This window comes from Heptranchias perlo, chromosome 6 (assembly GCF_035084215.1).
Source record: "Heptranchias perlo isolate sHepPer1 chromosome 6, sHepPer1.hap1, whole genome shotgun sequence".
Lineage (NCBI taxonomy): Eukaryota > Metazoa > Chordata > Chondrichthyes > Hexanchiformes > Hexanchidae > Heptranchias > Heptranchias perlo.
Genome location: NC_090330.1, coordinates 15,584,138 through 15,608,841, shown reverse-complemented (window position 1 = coordinate 15,608,841; position 24,704 = coordinate 15,584,138). Strand labels below are relative to the sequence as shown.

The 24,704-nt window shown below is 41.6% G+C and overlaps 1 protein-coding gene across 1 annotated transcript in view; it reads right to left on the bottom strand.

The window, feature by feature from the left end:
• tmem131 (transmembrane protein 131) overlaps window positions 1-22,656 on the bottom strand; it is a 175,344-nt gene extending 152,688 nt beyond the window's left edge. Inside the window, exon 1 of the mRNA XM_067985799.1 lies at window positions 22,289-22,656. Within this exon, the coding sequence (XP_067841900.1) occupies window positions 22,289-22,445 (157 nt within the window). The 5' untranslated portion in view covers window positions 22,446-22,656. The remainder of the gene's footprint in view (window positions 1-22,288) is intronic.
• Between the last annotated feature and the right edge of the window lie 2,048 nt (window positions 22,657-24,704).

Genomic DNA, 24,704 nt, shown 5'->3' with positions numbered 1-24,704 from the left:
GTTGCTTGACTAGTCTGTGGGACAGGTCTCCCAATTTTGGCACAAGTCCCCAGATGTTAGTAAGGAGGACCTTGCAGGGTCGACTGGGCTTGGTGTTTTGCCGTTGTCGTGTCCGGTGCCTAGTGGTCCGATGCCGGGTGGTCCGTCCGGTTTTATTCTTATTATGACTTTTCGTAGCGAGATTTTACAACTGAGTGGCTTGCTAGGCCATTTCAGAGGGCAATTAAGAATCAACCACATTGCTGTGGGTCTGGAGTCACATATAGGCCAGACCGGGTAAGGGCGGCAGGCTTCCTTCCCTAAAGGACATTAATGAACCAGATGGGTTTTTACGACAATCCGGTAGTTTCATGGCCACCATTACTGATACTAGTATTTTAATTCCAGATTTTTATTTAATTAATTGAATTTAATTAATTAATTGAATTTAAATTCGCCAGCTGCCGTGGCGGGATTTGAACTCATGACTCTGGATTTTAGTCCAGGCCTCTAGATTACTAGCCCAGTAACATAACCACTATGCTACCGTATCTGTCTTTCCACAGGTCTTGAATTATGTTATGACATGTGAACTGAACTGTAGTCGTAGAATCTTGCAGCACAGGTGGCGGCCACTCGGCCCATCGTGCCTATGCCGGCTCTTTAAAAGAGCTATCCAATTCGTCTCACTCTCCCATTCTTTCCCCCATAGCCCTGCAATTTTTTTCTTTTCAAGAGTATAGCCAATTCCCTTTTGAAAGTTACTATTGCATCTGCCTCCACCACTCTTTCAGGCAGTGCATTCCACATCATAACACTCTGCCCAAAAAAAAAATTCTTATCTCCCATCTGGTTCTTTTACCAATTATCTTAAATCTGTGTCCTCTGGTTACCAACCCTCCTGTCAGTGTAAATAAGGAGAAACTGTTTGCACTATCATAATTTTGAACACCTCTATTATATCTCTCCTTCACCTTTTCTGCTCTAAGAAAAATGCCAGCTTCTCTAGATTCTCCACACAACTGAAGTCCCTCATCCCTGGTATCATTGTTAAATCTCCCCTGCACCCTCTCCAAGGCCTCAACATTCTTCCTAAAGCATGGTGCCAAGAACTGGACATAATAGTCCAGCCGAGGCCAGTGATTTAAAAACGTTTAGCATAACATCCTTGCTTTTGTGCTCTATTCCTCTATTTATAAAGCCAAGAATCCCATATACTTTTTTTTTTAAAAAGCTTTATTACCTTGTCCTGTCACTTTCAAGGGGTGAGGTAGAGATGGAGTGGGAGGAGGTATCAATCTTAATCATTTTCACTCTTGAAACAGCACAATAAGGAGGACAAATTATTGTTCCATTGCACATGCTGCCATCCTCAAACACGGTGTGAGGACAACACAGTGTGCTGAGAGTTCGGTAAGTGTGGGAGTTTGGTGAAGTGGGGGAAGGAGGTGCTGCTTTGCCTTGCTTTTCCTGCAGAGCGGTAGTGGACCTGAGAGTAGAAGACTGAGATTGTGGAATAAAAGCAGCAGCAGACCTGCACCAAGAGACAACTACTGTGCGACATCACAGGGACTTAACTCCTGGACCTAAGATAAATAAGAAGCAAAAAGTAATCCAAGTGGGACGTCACCAAGGAAGAGGTAAGTGATTGGCTGGTGAGTATTTTCTTGCTGAATTTGTCTAAGGTTCGAGTTTGTGGATTCTCTGGTCTCTGTTGTGTAGTGGGGGACTGCTGTTCAGCAAGGGCCCTTGAGTATACCTTTTTAATTGAAGTGAAATTGGTGGGATTCATTTAATTTGAATTAATTAGTTAAAGGGCAAGTCATGTCAGGACAGTCCAGCCCCGTGTTATGCTCTTCCTGCTCTATGTGGGAAATCAGGGACCCTTCCGGTGTCCCTGACGACCATGTGTGCGGGAAATGTATCCAGCTGCAGCTACTGACAAACCGCATTGCGGCACTGGAGCTGCGGATGGATTCATTATGGAGCATTCGCGATGCTGAGAACGTCGTGGATAGCACGTTTAGTGAGATGGTCACACCGCAGGTAAAGGTTGTACAGGCAGGAAGTAATTGGGTGACCACCAGGCAGAGTAAGAAGAGCAGGCAGGCAGTGCAGGGGTCCCCTGTGGCCGTCCCCCTCTCAAACAAATATACCGCTTTGGATATTGTTGAGGGGGATGACTTATCAGGGGAAGGCAGCAGCAGCCAACTTCCTGGCACCAGGGGTAGCTCTGCTGCACAGGCTGGGAGGAAAAAGAGTGGAAGAGCTATAGTGGTAGGGGATTTTATCGTAAGGGGAACAGACAGGCGTTTCTGTGGCCGTAAACGTGACTCCAGGATGGTTTGTTGCCTCCCTGGTGCCAGGGTCATGGATGTCACTGAGCGGCTACAGGGCATTCTCAAGGGGGAGGGTGAGCAGGCAGAGGTCGTGGTCCACATTGGGACCAACGACATAGGTAGGAAGGGAGATGAGGTCCTGCATCAAGAATTTAGGGAGCTAGGTAGCAGATTAAAGAGCAGGACCTCAAAGGTTGTAATCTCTGGATTACTCCCAGTGCCACGGGCTAGTGAGTATAGAAATAGGAGGATAGAACAGATGAATGCGTGGCTAAAGAGTTGGTGCAGGAGGGAGGGTTTCAGTTTCCTGGATCACTGGGCCTGCTTCTGGGGAAGGTGGGACTTGTACAAGTCGGACGGGTTGCACCTGAACCAGAGCGGGACAAATATCCTTGCGGGGAGGTTTGCTAGCACTGTTGGGGGGGGTTTAAACTAACTTGGCAGGGGGATGGGATACAGAGTGGAGCTACAATAGGGGGTGATGTGCAGCCAAATATAGAGAAAAAAACAAGTCAGCTTGGAAGACAGGGCAAATATGTAAGGGCAAGGCTGGATGGCATCTATTTTAATGCAAGGAGTCTTGCAAATAAGGTGGATGAATTGAAGGTGTTGATAAACACATGGGAGTATGACATTGTTGCTGTCACAGAGACATGGTTGAGGGAGGGGCAAGACTGGCAGCTCAATATTCCGGGGTACAGAATCTTCAGGCGAGACAGAGGGGGAGGTATAAGAGGAGGGGGGGGGGTCGCAATATTAATTAAAGAATCAATTACTGCCATAAGGAGGGATGATATATTAGCAGGTTCCTCTAATGAGGCCATATGGGTGGAGCTTAAAAACAAAAAGGAGGCAAGCACTTTGATGGGAGTGTACTATAGGCCCCCAAACAGTCAGGGGGAGATCGAGGAACAGATATGTAGGCAAATCTCAGAAAATTGTGCAAATAATAGGGTAATAATCGTGGGGGATTTCAACTTCCCCAATATTAACTGGGATACTCAGAGTGTAAAAGGCTTAGAGGGTACAAAATTCTTAACGTGCATCCAGGAGAGCTTTTTGAGCCAGCATGTAGAAAGTCCTACAAGAGAGGGGGCGGTACTGGACCTAATTCTAGGGAATGTGGCCGGCCAAGTGGAAGAAGTGCTAGTAGGTGAGCACTTTGGTGACAGTGACCATAATTCGGTGAGATTTAAGGTGGTCATGGAAAAGGACAGGGAGGGGCCGGAAATAAAGGTTCTAAATTGGGGGAAGGCCGATTTTAATAGGATAAGGCAGGATCTGGCCAAAATGGACTGGGATCAGCTGCTTGTAGGAAAATCCGCATCGGAGCAATGGGAGTCTTTCAGAAGGGAGATTGAGACCATACAATGGCAACATGTTCCCGTAAAGGTCAAGGGTGGTTCCAAGAACTCCAGGGAACCTTGGATGTCAGGGGATATACGAGAATAGATTAGGAAAAAAAGGAGGGCTTTTGGCAGATACAAAAGGCTAAAGACGGAGGAAGCCCTAGAGGAGTACAAAAAGTGCAGGGGGATACTTAAAAAAGAAATTAGGAGATCAAGGAGGGGCCATGAAATAACACTGGCGAGCAAAATAAAGGAAAATCCTAAGATGTTTTATAAGTATATTAAGGGTAAGAGGATGACTAGGGAAAAAATAGGGCCCATTAGGGACAAAAATGGCAATCTGTGTGTGGAGCCGGCAGATGTAGGAGGGGTTCTAAATGAATTTTTTGCATCTGTTTTCACTATGGAGAAGGACGATGTAGACATAGAAATACGGCAGGGGGACTGTGATATACTCGAACATATTAACATCGAGCGGGAGGAGGTATTGGCGGTTTTAGCAGGCCTAAAAATGGATAAATCCCCAGGCCCGGACGAAATGTATCCCAGGCTACTGTGTGAGGCAAAGGAGGAGATTGCGGGGGCTCTGACACATATATTCAGAACCTCTCTGGCCACAGGGGATGTGCCAGAGGACTGGAGAACCGCTAATGTAATACCATTATTCAAGAAGGGGAGTAGGGAAAAACCGGGGAACTACAGGCCAGTGAGCCTAACATCAGTGGTAGGAAAATTATTGGAAAAAATTCTGAAGGACAAAATTAGTCTCCACTTGGAGAAGCAAGGATTAATCAGGGATAGTCAACATGGCTTTGTCAAGGGAAGATCATGTCTGACTAATTTGATTGAATTTTTTGAGGGGGTGACTAGGCGTGTGGATGAGGGTAACGCAGTGGATGTGGTATACATGGATTTCAGTAAGGCCTTCGATAAAGTCCCCCACAGGAGACTGGTCAAGAAGGTACGAGCCCATGGAATCCAGGGTGCCTTGGCACTTTGGATACAAAACTGGCTTAGTGGCAGAAGGCAGAGGGTGATGGTCGAAGGTTGTTTTTGTGACTGGAAGCCTGTGGCCAGTGGGGTACCACAGGGATCGGTGCTGGGTCCCTTGCTGTTTGTGGTCTACATTAATGACTTGGATATGAATGTAAAAGGTATGATCAGTAAGTTCGCTGATGATACAAAGATTGGTAGGGTGGTAAATAGTGAGGAGGATAGCCTCAGTCTGCAGGACGATATAGATGGGTTGGTCAGATGGGCGGAACAGTGGCAAATGGAATTTAACCCGGAAAAGTGCGAGGTGATGCACTTTGGAGGGACTAACAAGGAAAGGGAATACACAATGAATGGGAGGACCCGAGGCAAGACAGAGGGTCAGAGGGATCTTGGTGTGCAAGTTCACAGATCCCTGAAGGCGGCGGAACAGGTAGATAAGGTGGTAAAGAAGGCATATGGTTATACTTGCCTTTATTAGCCGAGGCATAGAATATAAGAGCAAGGAGGTTATGATGGAGCTGTATAAAACACTGGTTAGGCCACAGCTGGAGTACTGTGTGCAGTTCTGGTCGCCACACTACAGGAAGGATGTGATCGCTTTGGAGAGGGTGCAGGGGAGATTCACCAGGATGTTACCAGGGCTGGAGCGCTTCAGCTATGAAGAGAGACTGGGAAGATTGGGTTTGTTTTCCTTGGAGCAGAGGAGGCTGAGGGGGGACATGATTGAGGTGTACAAAATTATGAGGGGCACAGATAGGATGGATACTAAGGAGCTTTTTCCCTTTGTTGAGGGTTCTATAACAAGGGGACATAGATTCAAGGTAAAAGGCGGGAGGTTTAGAGGGGATTTGAGAAAGAACTTTTTCACCCAGAGGGTGGTTGGAGTCTGGAACTCACTGCCTGAAAGGGTTGTGGAGGCAGGAACCCTCACAACATTCAAGAAGCATTTGGATGAGCACTTGAAATGCCATAGCATACAAGGCTACGGACCAAATGCTGGAATATGGTATTAGAGTAGACAGGGCTGATGGCCGGCGCGGACACGATGGGCCGAAGGGCCTCTATCCGTGCTGTATGACTCTATGACTCTATAACAATTTGTGTTTGAAGTTAGATCTTCAGAAGCCAAATAGTTTGTATTTGCAGGCTGTTGGAAGCAGGAGCCTCAGACTAAGAGTCCCTCAAGTGTCAGAAATTTAAACTTATACTCACCTGTAACATTTCACTTTGATACCTCTAAATGGAGTTTTCAAGATGGACAAGATTTTCCCAAAGTAAAAGCCATGTCATGAATGGGGAAGTGGGAAGCGCTCAAGTGTTTTGTGGATTTTACAACAGAAAGAAAAGACTTGCATTTATATAGCACTTTCACGACCACAGGATGCCCCAAAGCACTTTACAACCAATGAAGTATTTTTTGAAGTGTAGTCACTGTTGTAATGTAGGAAACACAGCAGCCAATTTGTACACAGCAAGGTCCCACAAATAGCAATGTGATAATGATCAGATAATGTGTTTTTTTTAAGCTGATGGTTGAGGGATAAATGTTGGCCAGGACACAGGAGAGAACTCCCCTGCTCTTCCCATAGTGCCATGGGATCTTTTACATCTACTGAGAGATGTAAGGAATCTTACAACATCAGGTTATAGTCCAACAGTTTTATTTGAAAATCACAAGCTTTCGGAGGCTTTCTCCTTCGTCAGGTGAGTGAGAGATTCCATGGAAGGTACCGCATATATAGTGACTATATATGCGGTACCTTCCATGGAATCACACACTCACCCGACGAAGGAGAAAGCTTGTGATTTTCAAATAAAACTGTTGGGACTATAACCTGATGTAAGATTCCTTACATTTGTCCACCCCAGTCCATCACCAGCATCTCCACATCATGTCTACTGAGAGGGCAGACGGTGCCTCAGTTTAACATTTCAAAGCTAAAATTCTAGGCAATGGTCATAAAAATTGTCTTCCCCAATTCCAGAAAAAAGCTTTGATTGTTGTTGAGTGGTTCATTTACAAAGTCAAGATAGGAGCAAAAATAAGCACTGTGTTTTGCTTTACAAATGAAAATGTCAAACTAGAAAATGTTACTGGGGCAGAACAAATGGAATTTTACTCTGCATCTAGCTACGCTATACCAGAACTGGAGTGCTTGCTGCTGACACTGGATGCCTGAAGTCTTCTATTTCTAAGTACCAATAACCCTCATCTTAAATGGTGGGTAGCGGGGGAAGTCAGATGGTAATGCATCATTTATAGTTTTTTTTTAATTGATTTGCCATTTTTGAATGTGTATTCTGTACTAATATAATGTGAACATTTTTCACGTGGCACATATTTATTTACATATTGCAGAAATGTAAGTCACTCGATTCTGAAGTTTCAAAATAAATGCTTTGGTAATGTTAGACCAACTGCATACTTGGATGTCGCCGGATGCTTGCAGTTTTAGTTCTAAAATGGTGATTCAGAAATGATAAGTTGAGATCATAATTTTTTTAATATATGAAAGGTTTGAAATACACAATTAAGCAGAGAAAGCATGGATACTGAATCACTAAAATCTTTGCAATTTTAATAACCATAGCATCTTTGTAATGCTAAGCTTAATGTTCAGGTACAATAACTCTTAGCCTATTTCTGAAACCTATGCTAACATACCAAAAAGCCCATTGTGGCTTCTCAATGTATACATTTCATCTCATACCAATAACAATGGTGAAGCAGCACAGCAGTTATGCTAAAACAAGGAGTTAAATGGCACCACCAGTAAACAAAATATATAAGTGAAAAACTCAAGAATCCGTATAACAAAGAACTGACAAAACAACTAACAAGAGGAAATTAGAAAAACCAAGATGATTCAAATAAAAACAATGTTCAACTACAAAATTTCCCCCTTTAAAATATCGGTGATTGTAGCAGTTATTGATAACCTAAAATATAACTAAGATTTATTTGGCACTCATCCTAAGTGTCTTTCACTAGTAATTTAAGAATATAAATCATGGAATGAGCAATGGCCATTTAGCCCATAAAGCCTACTTATGCCATAGACCATCATAAACTCAATCTCATCCACTTAATCTGAAAGTAAATGCTGCAGAAACACTCCTTAATCCCTACAAGATTATCAAGCAAAACTCCAGGATCTGTCCACCCTCATCATATCCACAGACATTTCTACCACACTACAGCAGCATAGGTGCCACAATGTTTGCTCCATATTAGATCATCTCAGTCTATACCTATTTCCATCAGCTCCAACAACATTCCTAGATATTCATTTAACCCCTTTTTTGAAGGAGTTAATCGCAGCCTTATCTGGTTTTGCTAGAAGTCTGTTCCATAAATCCACTATGCTACAGGAATATTTTTTTTTAAATCTTGAGGCCTGTCCAAATTAGTGCGCACAAAGCAAGTCAAATAGCCAGTTTCCACCCCCATCATCATATGTCTCACAATTTTGAACAGCTGGATTACGTCTCCCTTCAATCTTTTCTTCAATGAAAAGTTAAGTTCTTCAAAGTCCCTCCCCATAACTTTATGACCTAGAATCATCCTGATCACTCAATATACTGTACTAAAATCATTTTGAAGATAGGCTGTCAAAAATGTCACACAACATCCCAACTATCTATTCTATGCAAAGTTAGAATAACTTTTGGATTTACACATCCTCAAGATGTAGTCTGATATTTGATTAGCTTTGCTAACAGTGTCTCATCGATTGAAAACAATTAAAAATCTTGAATTAATTTTTTTTCAAAATACAATTTTAAAAAAGTGTTTTGGCCAAGGATAAAAAATATAATTTGTGAAACAACTCAATAAAATAATTATGTTGGCAGGGAACTCCAGTAACAAACAGATTGGGATACAAACATACGAGTGACAGAACATGGAATCGAGCCGGCAATCTCCATACACGACCAGTTTATGATTGCAGATCATCTATCAGGAAAGGCAGAGAGCGAAGACAGAAATCATCCCCGTGGTGGGGGGTGCAGAAGTCAGTCTGCAGTCAACTAGGGGTCAAACTATTGCTAATTTATATTGATCTAATGCTGCCTGAATGCCAAGATAGAAATCATACATATTATATAGAATGTACAGCAAAGAAACAGGCCATTCGACCCAACTGGTCTATGCCAGTGTTCATGCTCCGCACAAGCCTCCTCCCACCCCCCCCTTCATCTAACCTGATCAGCATAACCTTCTATTCCTTTCTCCCTCATGTATTTATCTAGCTTCCCCTTAAATGCATCTATACTTCAACTGCTGCTTATGGTAGCAAGTTCCACATTCTAACCATTCTCTGGGTAAAGAAGATTCTCCTGAATTCTCTATTGGATTTATTAGTGACCATCATATTTATGGCCCCTAGTTTTGGTTTCAGCACAGAAGGAGGCCATTCCACCTATTGTGTCTGTACCAGACTTGCTAAGCCTGATAGCTAGGAAAAAATTTTTAAATGGCAGTTTTCCAACTGCTGCCAGTCTTCAGTGCTCCAGTAAAAGGACGCTGACCTGAATTAGGTGTGCGAGCCTCTTATTGTTACAATGCCTGTTTCAAATGGGTCTGTGGGATGAAAGTGGTAGTTTAAAAAAAATGTAGGTTGACTCCCCAACGCTCAAAACATTGGTTCATTCTCCAGAGATTTTGGGCAACTAAGGTTACAATTCATTTGCACAATTTTTTTTCCCTTTTTCAGTTTGCACCACTGTTTGGACTGCTGAATTAGAAGTTCCATCAAGTTAGTTAATAAATAATGGGATCTAATACCAACATTGTTTTATAAAGAACATCTGCTCAGACACAGATTCAGTCCCTGTATAGTCAAATTTGGTTTAGCACATTACTCACAAAAATAAAACATCTTGCATAGCTTGCAGACCCAAGATAGCTATCTATGCCTATTACATCACTTTCATTAAACCCTTCACTGGTTTTATAGGCTCTTAGAAACAACGAGCTGAAGTGAAGATATTTCAAATACTCTTGATCTTATAACAGTTCATGTACAATTTCCAGAAATAATATAATGCAATTTTCACAACTAGTTTCAAAAGAAACCAATTTCTGACAAGGGAAAGTCAGTAATGCCATTTTATTGGAAGTTGTGATAAGTTGGTTTCATTTATATGATTTCAGCATGGTCTTAAAAAAGTCAGCAGAATTCACATCAGCATGAAAATTAGGTTAAACATTATGTAAATGACAAACTACAGACATTGCATTAACAATCGCCCATGTTATAGTTTCCAACACTCAGTTTTCAAAGAAACCCAAAGACTAACAACAGGAAGCCACATTAAAAATCTAATCAAGATTTAAGTTGAAGGTGATAGACTTCTGTTTTCAAGAACAAGGTGTGTCCATGATGTGGAGATGCCGGTGATGGACTGGGGTTAACAATTGTAAACAATTTTACAACACCAAGTTATAGTCCAACGATTTTATTTTTAATCCCACAAGCTTTCGGGGGCTTTCCCCTTCCTCAGGCGGTGTGAGGACCGCCTGAGGAAGGGGAAAGCCCCCGAAAGCTTGTGGGATTAAAAATAAAATCGTTGGACTATAACTTGGTGTTGTAAAATTGTTTACAAAAGGTGTGTCCACACTTTGTACCCATTCATGTGCACACTTCATTTGCTGATCTGAACCTGAGCCCACTACTTCTATTCCTTTTTCTCTCAGCCCCTTCTCGTCCCTTCCTGTGAGTCAGTCATGCTACCTTTCATTTCTCCTCTCTTGGTACTTTGTGCTCCCCCCAATCCCTACCCATTATTCCTCTGCCTTCCTACTCTCCTGCTGACGCTCCAAGCTAGAATCCCCCTTCAATAAGCCCTCTGTGCCTCTCTCGGCATTCTATCACTGACTCCTTACGAGCAGCAACCCCAGTTCCCCATCCTCTCAGTGTTCCCACTGAGAGCCAACCTTGCCAACTTCCTTCCCATCCTGCTTACCACTGCACACTAACAATCACTGCCCCTCTCCACATTTCCCTGCAGAATGCCAAAACAACTTGCATTTATATAGCTCCTTTTTTGAGAAGTGGGTGAACATAACTGTTTTGAAGGGGCAAGAGATGGTGCCCCAGTCAAGGGAGCTGTTAACAATGTCAGCCAGTAGTTGTAGCTGAGTGGTCAGGGACTGAATGCGGAAGGGATTAAGGGAGCTGGTGGATCTTGTGGAAGAGGGATTCAGAGGGTGGGGAGAGGAAGAGATAGGGGGAAAAAAAACTGTGGAGTGACAGTGGATTTGAGTTAGAATGAGTGGGCGACTGGAGGAATAGGTTGGAAGCTTCGGGGTGGGAAGAATGTGTTAGCAGCATACAGATTGTTGAAATCAATGTTCTCTTCACAATAAGTATTGGAGATGAAAGCTAATAATTCAATTGACCTCTTAACCGAACTGTAAGACAGATTCTTTGGATCTTTAATTGTGCTTTTGTAAACAGTTTTGGCAAAATTCAACTGGAATTTGGGATATTTGTAAAAGTGATCTATTATGGTCTTGCATGACACACATTTTGATACACACATTTCTTAAACTAAAGAAAGTGACCTAGCATTGCTCCTCTGTTGTGTTAGGTCAGATTTCAATATGAATGTCATGTGAGGAGAGTTCAGAATTATGGTCTTTGCACTGAATTTTATTACGTTGGAATATTGTGAATATTTTTAAATGCTTGAGTCATTAAAGGCCAGAGGATTTATATTGTGCTGTGCTGTGAATGGTAACTTGTTACTTTAATAACTTTGAAAATGCTTTGATTTTCCCCAGACTGTGGTGTAGCATTCTATTTTGAGATCAGATTTATGTACAATGGGGTCCTGTTTATTTGAGCAGTTCAGGAAACCCTTCTGTTAATATAGTTTGGATTGCATATTAATTCCATTATTAATCCCATTACTGTACTGCATTGAACTGATGTATAGCATATAGGAAGTAATTAAGCATGTTGAGGGATCCAGCTGGTTTGGATAGCTGATCAGTTTAGTTAAGTGGCATTCGTTTCTACAGTTACCAGCTGTAGAAAATAAACTTACTAAAACAGAATCTTGCATTTATATAGCTCCTTTAAAGTAGTAATAACGTCCCAAGGCCCTTCACAGGAGCGTTATCAAACATAATTTGACACTGAATCACATAAGGAGTTATTAGGACAGGTGACCGAAAGCTTGGTCAAAAATTTGGGTTTTATGGAGTGTCCTAAATGAGGGTAGAGGCGGAGAGGTTTGTGGGGCATTCCAGAGCTTCGGGCCGAGACAGCTGAAGGCACAGCAGTCAATGGTGGAGCGATGAAAATCGGGGATACGCAAGAGGTCAGAATTGGAGGAGCGCAGAGATCTCAGAGAGTTGGAGGAAGTTAGAGATATGGAGGGATTTGAAAACGAGGATGAAAACTTTAGAATATGGCACCGTCCCTTTTTGCAGCGTCCATTTTTGTCTGATTATGCTCCTGTGAAACACTTTGGGATGTTTTTCCACAGTAAATGGTGCCATATTCTAAAGTTTCCATCCTCGTTTTCAAATCCCTCCATATCTCTAACTTCCTCCAACTCTCTGAGATCTCTGCGCTCCTCCAATTCTGACCTCTTGCGTATCCCCGATTTTCATCGCTCCACCATTGACTGCTGTGCCTTCAGCTGTCTCGGCCCGAAGCTCTGGAATGCCCCACAAACCTCTCCGCCTCTACCCTCATTTAGGACACTCCATAAAACCCAAATTTTTGTCCAAGCTTTCGGTCACCTGTCCTAATAACTCCTTATGTGATTCAGTGTCAAATTATGTTTGATAACGCTCCCGTGAAGGGCCTTGGGACGTTATTACTACTTTAAAGGAGCTATATAAATGCAAGATTCTGTTTTAGTAAGTTTATTTTCTACAGCTGGTAACTGTAGAAACGAATGCCACTTAACTAAACTGATCAGCTATCCAAACCAGCTGGATCCCTCAACATGCTTAATTACTTCCTATATGCTATACATCAGTTCAATGCAGTACAGTAATGGGATTAATAATGGAATTAATATGCAATCCAAACTATATTAACAGAAGGGTTTCCTGAACTGCTCAAATAAACAGGACCCCATTGTACATAAATCTGATCTCAAAATAGAATGCTACACCACAGTCTGGGGAAAATCAAAGCATTTTCAAAGTTATTAAAGTAACAAGTTACCATTCACAGCACAGCACAATATAAATCCTTTAATGACTCAAGCATTTAAAAATATTCACAATATTCCAACGTAATAAAATTCAGTGCAAAGACCATAATTCTGAACTCTCCTCACATGACATTCATATTGAAATCTGACCTAACAGAGGAGCAATGCTAGGTCACTTTCTTTAGTTTAAGAAATGTGTGTATCAAAATGTGTGTCATGCAAGACCATAATAGATCACTTTTACAGATATCCCAAATTCCAGTTGAATTTTGCCAAAACTGTTTACAAAAGCACAATTAAAGATCCAAAGAATCTGTCGTACAGTTCGGTTAAGAGGTCAATTGAATTATTAGCTTTCATCTCCAATACTTATTGTGAAGAGAACATTGATTTCAACAATCTGTATGCTGCTAACACATTCTTCCCACCCCGAAGCTTCCAACCTATTCCTCCAGTCGCCCACTCATTCTAACTCAAATCCACTGTCACGCCGCAGTTTTTTTTCCCCCCATCTCTTCCTCTCCCCACCCTCTGAATCCCTCTTCCACAAGATCCACCAGCTCCCTTAATCCCTTCCGCATTCAGTCCCTGACCACTCAGCTACAACTACTGGCTGACATTGTTAACAGTTCCCTTGACTGGGGCACCATCTCTTGCCCCTTCAAAACAGTTATGTTCACCCACTTCTCAAAAAACCTAATGAGTCCTCTCTAGCTAACACTTGTCTCCAACCTTCCTTTTCTATCTAGGACCCTCAAAAGTGTCAATGTCACTTCATGTTCAAATCCCTTCAGAAAGACATCCTCCCTACTCGCGGCACAGAGACTGCCCTGACCAAAGTTACGAACAATATCTTGTGACCTTGGTACATTATTGCTTCTTGTCCTGCTTGACCTCACCATGGCATACGATATGGTCAACCATGCCATCCACTGTCCGGCTCTGTGGGATCTTGCTTACATATCTCCATTCCTTTTCTGAGCACATCCAAATTCTTGAGCAACAACTTCTCTTTTCATCATTCAATGTCAGCTCCAAACATCTATCCTTGATCTCCTCTTCATGAATTTGCTTCTTCTCAGTTACAGCTTCCACGTTATGTTGATGACACCCGTTCTATATCTCTACCACGACCCCTAACCCCACAACCATCTCTGTGCTGCCAGACCTCCCATTCTGGATCAGTCAAAATTTTCTTCAACTATCACGAAGATCAGTCCTCGTCATAAACTTTGCTGTCTTGCCATAGGCTCCAACCCTTCATCCCGGCCACTTATGCTGAACGAGAGTGCAAAAACGTGGCATCCAGGGTGAGCTTTAAACCACACATCCTATCCATTATTAAGGCCACTTATCTTTACATCTAAAACATTGCTCATCTATGCTCTTACTTCTGCCCCACTACTGCTGAAACCCTTCTCCACACTTTTGTCATTCTAGGCTCAATTTTGCCAAAACCATCCTTCCAGCCTCCCATCCTCCCATCCTCCACCCTCCATAAACCCATTTGTCCAAAACTCAACTGCTGGTGCACAAGTACAAAAAGTAATCAAAAAGGCTAATGAAATGTTGGTCTTTATCTCAAGGGGATTTGAATTCAAAAGTGAGGAAGTAATGCTTCAGTTGTACAAAGCCTTGGTCAGACCCCATCTGGAGTTGTGTTCAGTTTTGGGCACCAAATCTCAGGAAAGAAATATTGGCCTTGGAAGGGGTACGAATATACGGACAGGAAAAGACTGATTGGTCCACTTAGCCTGTCCCATATAGTTGTGATGCCTGATGCATCACAATGCAGGCACTTCTCACCCACCATAATGTGATCTCCTGGGAGACAAAAAACCCCACAAAAACCAGGTCAATTGGGGGGAGGAGGAGGGAGGAGGAAGTCCTCTCCAACCCCTTTAGGTAATCAAAACTAGTCCACAGGATCTCACAGACCCCAATTTACATTATAGGATACCTACCATAGGTGCGAGGTGATCCCTGCCCTAGCCAGAAACAGGTCCTGCTCTTTCTTGAAGGAATACAACAAATCAGCATTCACCCCACAAGCCAGCAACATGTTCTGGAAAAAGAACCTAGTTCTGCCCTTACATAACTTGTAAGCGTGAATCCTGGTCCTCCTGAAATAATTGGTGCACATAAACACAATCTAGTCCTTCATTATTTTTATAAACTTCAATCAAATCATCCCCATGCCTACGCTTTTCTAAAGTATACAGACCCTGCTCTTTGAGCTTAACTGGGTAACTAAGGTATTCATCTTGTGGCCCTCCTCTGCACTGTTTCCAAAACCTCAATATCCCCAATCACGTGAGGAGATCAAAACTAGACAGAGTATTCTGACTGAGGCCTAACCAAGGTTTAGTACAATGACAAAATGGTATGCTTTATTTTATAGTGAATTGTCCTGTGTATACAACCTTCTGCTTTGCTATAGCTACACAGCATTGATCATGAACCTTTAGAGAGTGAGGCACCAAAGCACCACTGGTTTTAATTCTGCTCTCTGTAGGGTGTAAGTATATACAGCATTTGATCTGCCCACATGCATAATACTACAACTACACTTCTTTAAGTTAATCATCATTTGCCAAATACAGGCCCATTTTCCAACACATCAGCGCAGATTCACCAGAATAATACCAGGGCTTAATGAGGACAGGTTGCTCTCAGAATGCTGAGGGGTAATCTAATTGAGGTGTTTAAAATGATATAAAAAGGTATTTGATAAAGGTAGATAGAGAAACTATTTCCTCTAGTGAGGGAATCCAGAACAATGGGGCATAATCATAAAATTAGAGCTAGGCCATTTAGGAGTGAAATCAGAAATCACACAAGGGGTACTGGAAATCTGGAACTCACTTCCCCAAATGGCAGTGGTTGCTGGATCAATTGAAATTTTCAAGACTGGGATCAATAAATTTTCATTGGGCAAGTGTATTAAGGAATATGGGACAAAAACAGGTAAATTGAGCCATGATCTAATTGTCAGAACAGGCTTGAGGGTCAGAACAGCCTACTCCTGTTCCTATACCCATATCCTACACCAAGTTTCACTTCCCCATGACCCAATTCCTCACTGATCTATACTGGCATCATGTCCTTCAGTGTACTGAATTAAAAAATGTGTGTCTTTAAATCCCTCCAAAGCCTCACCCCACACTATCTCTGCAATCTCCTCCACTCTGAAGATGCAATATGAATGCAAGGTGCTTTCAAATGCTGAATGACCTACTCTACATTTCCAGAATTTGCATTTTTTCTTTTTACCTGGACAACTGATTTAATTTGATATAGATATTAGCTCACAAGAGGTGCTATCCTTTCACATTCATTTATTTTGACTATAGACATTCTATTGCTTATGTATAGAAGTTTACAGACATGGTATCACTAGTCAAGAGACCACCACATCCTGGCTTTATTACAGCTGTAGAATCAAATGCTCCAATTTTAGAGCCATTCCAGAATCCATGTTAAAGATAAACTAACTTGTTGCAATTTCAATTAGGGATAAGACATCTTATATTGTCCAAATACAGAAAGGGCTTCAGTTAAATTCTCCAATCACCTTCCCTCCTGCAGCAAAGCTTCTAGGTTGAAAACATTCAAACTTGCTGATGCTACACTCCAGACTCTGCATTTTAAGAGATTTGTCTCTCTCACCTTTTTTCATCTACAGTACTTTGACATTACATTATGAGTGGAAGTAAGCAAAGATCTTATTAAAAGCTTGTGCTGTGTATCGTTCATATTTTTCTTAAAATTCAGAGTTTTAACATTTCCTTTCTACATGTGTTTTCTTTTTCTCCACTCCCCCTTTTTCCTCAATGTATTAATTTTGTTCTCTCCATCACTCTCCCTTTGTTACTGTTTTTTCACTTTCACCATTTGACCACTTTTTATATATCTTTTTACAAATACATTGGTTATTTTCATTTCCCCTTTTCAATTCCTCCAAAACCAGCCAATATGTCCACTTATTGATGCAAGAACATGTGGCCACTCAGAGAAGAAATGCAGCAAAAACAATCACTACTATCTGGAAGACAAGTCATACTGATACTAGGAAACAGCAGTCTGAAACAATGAGTTTTACTGGTAAATGCTAATGCAGTCAGCAAGGGAAAATGAATTTGAAGCAGATTCCTGACAAGAGCTAGGATAGTGGGAAGAGTGTAGATGCAGCGCATGTGCTCCATCATTCCATTTAACTGTCCCAACGCATCTTGGATTGGTGCATGTTACAAAAAAATTAGCCAAGACACCCAATTGTACGCAACCCTGTTTAGAATTTCCATCTCATTAGCTCCGAATCTGATTCATGCCACAGCTCAAGTTTAAGTTAGGGAAATCAGATTTACTTAATGTCTAGTTGGATCCAATTCACAATGTAAAGAGAACAAAACTCACTTAAACTCCACTAATACACCTTTTTGTGTGGGTAGTTCTGAAACTGTTCCACTTTAAATCTCGGTTCCACCTCGTTTACACGCAACCCCTTGGAAACCTTATCCACGGACATGGATTAAATTCCAGATATACTCAAACGACGTCCAACTTTTATCTCTCCACCACCACAACGATTCCACAACTACCTTGTCGTCAGATAGCTTACGTGAAATCAAGTGGTTGAGAAACCAGAACTTCCTCCAGGTGAACACTGCACAAAACCAAAGCCATCGCAAACTATCAAAAACTTCATGACCTTGCTCCTGACTATATCCTCTTGGTGTTCACTAAAGCTGAACTGGATAGTGCTAAACCTCAAGCTTGTTCAATTCTTGAGCTGGGCTTTAAATCTCATTTCAATCCCTCATCAAAACAGCATACCTCTTACAACATTACTCACCAACACCCCTAGCGCATGTATTCTATCGCTAAAACCCCTAACTCTGCGTTCACAATGTCATGACCTGACTTCTTGATCACCCCAAGTTCCAATTTGCTCAAAGTTCCACTGTCTGCATCCTGCCAGTGGTAGCACTCTCGCCTCCGAGTTATACATTCAAGCCCCGCTCCAGGACTCAAGTATATAATCTAGGCTCAAAATTCAGTGCAGTTGCAAGGGAGTGCTGCATTATCAAAGATGCCATCTTTCAGATCGAATGTTAAAAACGAGGCCCAGTCGGTCTGTTCAGGTGAACATAAAAGATCACAAGCCACTATTCCAGGGAAGTTCTCCTAGTGCCCAGGCAAACATTTGTCCCTGAACCAGCACCACCAAAATAGATTAACTGGTCATTTATCACAATGCTGTTTGACACCCCTTGCTGTGCACAAATTGACTGCCACCTTTGCCTACGGAAGTGAGTACACTTCAAAAAGTAATTATTTGGCTGTGAAGTGTTTTGGGACATTCCGAGGACGTGAAAGGCACTACATAATAGAAAGCTCTCCTCCAGGAAAAGATCTTATTTACCCATCACTCCTGTACTCGTTGACCTTCACTGGCTCCCAGTGTACTGAACTCAAAGCTCTTGTCCAAAAATCTCTTCAAGATGTCATCCCGACCAACCCAGTGTCCCAGTCCATGCCCCATGGTTCTTCAGCTCGAAGGTTGTGTGCATTCCTCCCTTCCTGACATTCCTCACTTGATGGCATACCTTTCAGCCATCGTGGCCCTCCCCCTCAAATCTGAAACTTTTCATATCCCCATTCACTTTTAGAAACCTCTTCAAACAATACCTTCTGACTGCCTTCAATCAACTTACCCAAATCCTCTGCTGCTTGGTCTGTCTGCTACGGGAAATACATTTTTAATATATAAAAAAACAAGGTGCTATACAAATGTAAGTTGCTGTTATTGAAAGAAATGTTGATACAAATTACTAACTGCTGGACTGCTAAAATCAGCGCTAGCTCATAAAGCCTTAAAACCATCCTGAAATTTGAAGCATTCCTATCTGTAACTATCAGCAAAAAAGTGGCACTTTAGTACTTGAGAATATGCACATGAGCAGATAAGTACCAAGCACCTCACAGAACATAGCTCAATTCTTAAGCAACTTCCCCAAAATTTGAAGAAATGTAACTTTCACTATGATCGAACTGACGAAGGAAAAAAAAACATTCTAGGTGACAAGCCCCCAACATACAGTATTCAATTCCTGTATGACGTAAATGATAAGTGATTAAACAACTTCCTGATAATGTATAAACACTTTTCTTGTTTTCACAAGAACCAATGTCAAAACATGCACATAATGGGAATAGCATTAGAAGTGTGTTGGTAAACTGTTTTTGTCTGTCTGGTCTTACACCTATTGTGACAAGATTCCACTATCTGGTATTCATTGGCCTCCTTCTGTGCTGTAACCAGTCATTCAGCCCATTGAGCCATGTTGGATTTTTTAAGAGCAATCCAGTTAGTCCCATTACCCCACTCTCTCCCCATAGCCCTGCAATTTTTTTCCCCCTTCAAGTATTTATCCAATTCCTTTTTGAAAGCCACAATTGAATCTGCTTCCACCAACCCCTCAGGCAGTGCATTCCAGATCCTAACCACTCGCTGCGTAAAAAAGGTTTTCTTCATGTCACCTTTAATCTGTGTCCTCTGGTTCTCGACCCTTCCACCAATGGGAACAGTTTCTCTTTATTTACTTTATCGGAACCCTTCATGATTTTGAACACTTCTATCAAATCTCCTCTCAACCTTCTCTGCTCTAAGGAGAACCAGCTTCTCCAGTCTATCCACATTACTGAAGTTCCTCATCCCTGGAACCATTCCAGTAAATCTTTTCTGCACCCTCTCTAAAGGCCTTTACACCCTTCCTAAAATGCGGTGCCCAGAATTGGACACAATACTCCAGTTGTGGCCAAACCAGTATTGTATAAAGGTTCAAAATAACCTCCTTGCTTTTGTACTCTATGCCTCTATTTATAAAGCCCAGGATCCTGTATACTTTTTAACCACTTTCTCAACCTGTCCTGCCACCTTCAAAGATTTGTGCACATATACCCCCAGGTCTCTCTGTTCCTGCACCCCCTTTAGAATTGTACCATTTAGTTTATATTGCCTCTCCTCAATCTTCCTGCCAAAAGGCACTTCTCTGCGTTAAATTTCATCTGCCATGTGTCCATCCCTTCCACCAGCCTGTCTTTGTCCTCTTGAAGTAAAGCACCATCCTCCTCACTGTTCACTAAACTTCCAAGTTTTGTGTCATCTGCAAATATGAAAATTGTACACTGTACACCCAAGTCCAAGTCATTAATATATCAAAAAAAAGCAGCAGTCCTAGTACCAAGCCCTGGGGAACACCACTGTATACCTTCCTCCAGTCCAAAAAACAACCGTTCACCACTACTCTGTTTCTCCTGTCATTAGCCAATTTCGTATCCATGCTCCCACTGCTCCTTTTATTACATGGGCTTCAATTTTTCTGACAAGCCTAATTTGTGGCACTTTATCAAACGCCTTTGAAAAGTCCATATACACATCAACCACAATGCCCTCATCAGCCCTCTCCGTTACCTCAAAAAACTCTATCATGTTAGTTAAACACGATTTGCCTTTAACAAATCCATGCTGGCTTTCCTTTATTAATCCACACTTGTCCAAGTGACTATTAATTTTGTCCCGGATTATCATTTCTAAAAGCTTCCCCACCACAGAGGTTAAATTGACTGGCCTTGTAGTTTATCCTTACACTTTTCTGAACAAGGGGGTAACATTTGCAATTCTCCAGTCCTCTGGCACCATCTCCATATCTAAAAGGAGGAATGGAAGATTATGGCCAGCACCTCTACAATTTCCACCCTTATTTCCCTCAGCAAACTAGGAGGCATCCCATCCAGACTGGATGACTTATCTACTTTAAGTACAGCCAGCCTTTCTGGTAACTCCTAACAATTTTTAGCCCATCCAGTATCTCAACTACCTCCTCCTTTACTTGTGACTTTGACAGCATATTCTTCCTTGGTAAAGACAGGTGCAAAGGACTCATTTAGTACCTCAGCCATTGCTTATGCCTCCAAGTGTAGATCTCCTTTTTGGTCCATAATCGGCCCCACCCCTCCTCTTACTAACCGTTTACTAATTACTATTGAAAAATATTATTAAAAATCCAAGCTAGGAGAAAAGACCATGCAAATTGGTATGGCCAATTTCAAAAGGAGCATGCTATTTTTCCCTTAACAAAAATGCCCACAGAAGTGCTGTATGACAAGTTTTTAAATAAAGCACAGATACAAGTCACCATGCCAAAAATCCTTTGGTTTCTAAAGCTTCAATTACCTAATTATTGATCAACGTGAGTGATTCTAGTAAATAAGACTTTACTAATTTTACCAGTTGATTAGATTGCATACATTTATTGGAGCTTACTACACTTGCCATAGTATTTCCTACTCTATATTTTAACATACTCCAGCACTAACTACTTCCACACAGGGGAAATGCACTGAATATAAAATGGCACCATACAACACAAGAAAAATTCAATTTTTTTTTAAGAATACTCCATTGCCTTTTCCTCTCATTTAGTTTCTTTTCTCTTAATATTGGGAATACTGAGCATCTCACTAAAGAAACCAAATTATTTGTCTTCTAATATCACTTCAATTAATATCAACAACAAATTGTGCAAACCATAAGGTTGCAAAATAAAATTCTCACTTGACAACTCAATGGAAATACTCAGGCGGTAGTTAAGTCGCCAACGAATCAGTGAAAACTTTTTGAAAACCTCTCAGTTCTTTTAAACCTCTTTTGTTTGACACTGTCACGTTTCCCTTCTGCATTGGGTTTATTTAAGTCAGTTTCTAGGACTGCTTATAAAGGCCTAAAATATTTCAGAGAGAATGGGCAAATTAAATACTTCCGATTTCAGCAGCTTATTCACAGCCAGGCCATTGTGGATCTGTATTTTATATTATATATATATATATATATTTTAAAAATCCAAAATCAGCATTCCCTGAAGGGGAAAATGATCTAATGAATAAAAAACCCTGTGATTTTATTCCCCCCTCCCCTCTATTAGTTACAGTCCCTTCTCTCCTCTTTTAGGCCGAGCGAAGCCTCGAGCTAGTGTAGACAAGAGTCGCCGCCGACTGGTAACACCAGGCGGCCTGCGATACCAAATAAAAAAACACCTGAACCTCGCTGTCGCTAAAAGGGTAAAAGATTAAATCAATTTTCAAAAAAAAACCCTAAAAGTCCTTAAAATACCACAGAGGCTAAATTTTTGGTGAGGGAGGGAGGGGGAAAAGAGACACGTTTATAAACACCAGTCACATTCCTGCTCAATTCAACACCAGAAAAATAAATTATTTTCACAGTTCCCTTAACAATAAAATTACAATTAATTTAAAAATGAATAGTGTACAGCTCCCTGGTAGTTGGGGAGGGAGGGGGTCTGTATCAGTGAGAAGCACAGAGAGAGAGAGAGAGAGAGATGTTGGTGTCCACGGTTAATTTTTTTTTATTATTTAACTAACCTTCTGTCGTCCCTTCCGCTATGTGGGAACAGGCCATAATAAATAGATGAAGGAATCCTAAAACTGGCCCTCGCCGCCGTGAAGGAGAAGTGCTGGGGCTCCACCGTGGCTGCTGCTGTCCCGAGCTCTCGGAGCCTACTCCCTTCCACTTCGCCATGCTTGTTTCCGTTTGATTGACTGTGCCCGGAGGAGGGAGGGAGGGAGGGAAGGAGGAGGAGGGAGGGGGGTATGACGGGAGGAGGAGGAGGAGAGACACGACCCCTGAGTCAACGTAATACACACACAACACACAGGCTGATTCACTCTGTCCTCTCTCGGTTGTAAATGCAGGCTCTCTCTCACACACACACACCTCCACATACACACCCCACCCCCCAATAACAAAAAAAAAATCAATGCATATAAAAAAACCAAACACATGCATCAACCTCCCCCCCCCACCACACACACAAACAAACAAAAAAAAGTCAGTTGCTTCCCCCCCGCCGCCGCCTCCTCCAAAAAAAAGGTAACCAAGACAAAGAAGAAATGGCACCAATCAAAAAAAAAAGACACGCTCAGAGAAAGAGGAAAACACACACTCTACACGCCAACAGCCACTACTGAAATCACAAAGTCACTTCACTCCTCGCAAACTCAAAAAGAAAGGCACAGAGCTCCGCCCAATAAACGGCGACAGACATCAACCACAACACACTTATTTGATTGATAGCTTTCTCCCCCTTCCCCCCCCCCCCCCCGCCCCGAAACAAAATAAATAAACAGACCAACAATTCGGATACAAACAATAAAGACAAGCACATTTAAGAACTTTAGCAACAGTAGGAATATTTTCAATCCAATGTCAAAAATATGGCAATAAGTTAAATATAGAGAATAAAGGCTACCTAGGAGTGACTACTTGGCACTAATCATTGAGAGGGTTTAGACTATATCATATGGAAACGAGACAATTTGCATTTACATAACGCCTTTCATGACCTTGGGACATCCTAAAGGGCTTTACAGCCAATGAAGTAATTTTGAAGTGTAGTCACTGTTGTAATGTAGGGAAATGAAGCAGCCAGGTCCCACAAACAGCAATGAGATCATTTGTTTTGTGATGTCAGTTGAGGGATAAATATTGGCCAGGATACCAGGAGAACTCCCCTGCTCTTCTTCAAATAGTGACGTGGGATCTTTTACATCCACCTGAGGGCAGAAGGGACCTTGATTTAATGTCTCATCTGAGAGACAGCACCTCCAACAGTGCAGCACGACACTGAACTGTCAGTCTGAATTATGTGCTCAAGTCTCTGGAGTGGGGTTTCAACCCACAATCATCTGACTGAGGGGTCAAATCTGAAACCCTGTGCCATAAACAGTAAGCATAAAGCCAGCACAAGCGATTTATAAGAGTCATTCTGAGGCTTAAGAAAAGTACTGCTTTGAAATCACTCAAGTTTTCATTATTTTTATTCTCACTACTTTATATATATAGTTTTATATATGATAGATAGATTGATGGATATAGAAATACAGTTTTATTTTAAAATTACAACCCACTAACTATAGGAATGTGCCCATTTAGAAATGTATAATTTCATTATATGTAATTTTGTTAGCAGAGCTAAAAAAAAAACCACAATGCACCTGCAGATAATGACCCATTAACACTTCTGAAGCAGCTAACTAGCCATTTAACCAGTATAAATGTCAAAAGATTTGTTCATTCGATTTTTGTGAAAAATGGATGAACACAAAATTCAAATAGTTTCTCTTATAGGCCAGAACCTGCAAACACTGATCATTGCTGCAATGTGAGCCGATTTTTGGTGGGGGGAGGATAGGGCCTAATAATGCAAAGGTGGCAACAAACCTGACAGGAAGTTATGGGTGAAGTTTACAGGTGTTCATGACTCTGAAGACTTACCACAGGGTCTAGAAAAAGTTGCAAAACTTCAAAAAAAGTAGCCATGATGTGGAGATGCTGGTGATGGACTGGGGTTGACAATTGTAAACAGTTTTACAACACCAAGTTATAGTCCAACAATTTTATTTTAAAATCCACAAGCTTTCGGAGGCTTCCTCCTGAGGAAGCCTCCGAAAAAGTTACATTCACCTGAGGAAGCCTCCGAAAAAGTTACATTCACCTGAGGAAGGAGGAAGCCTCCGAAAGCTTGTGGATTTTAAAATAAAATTGTTGGACTATAACTTGGTGTTGTAAAATTGTTTACAATTAAAAAAAAGTAGAAAACTAAAGCATGAATATTACTGTAAAGCAGCACCACAGGACATGTATGGACAAGACAGAAAGTAGAGCTGTTAATGATATGAGCAAGAAACACTGTATTAACCCAAGAAATATTAGCAATGCTCATCAACAAGGCTAATAGTGAAAATAACAGGGTTATTCAAATTATGTTGTATAGCAACA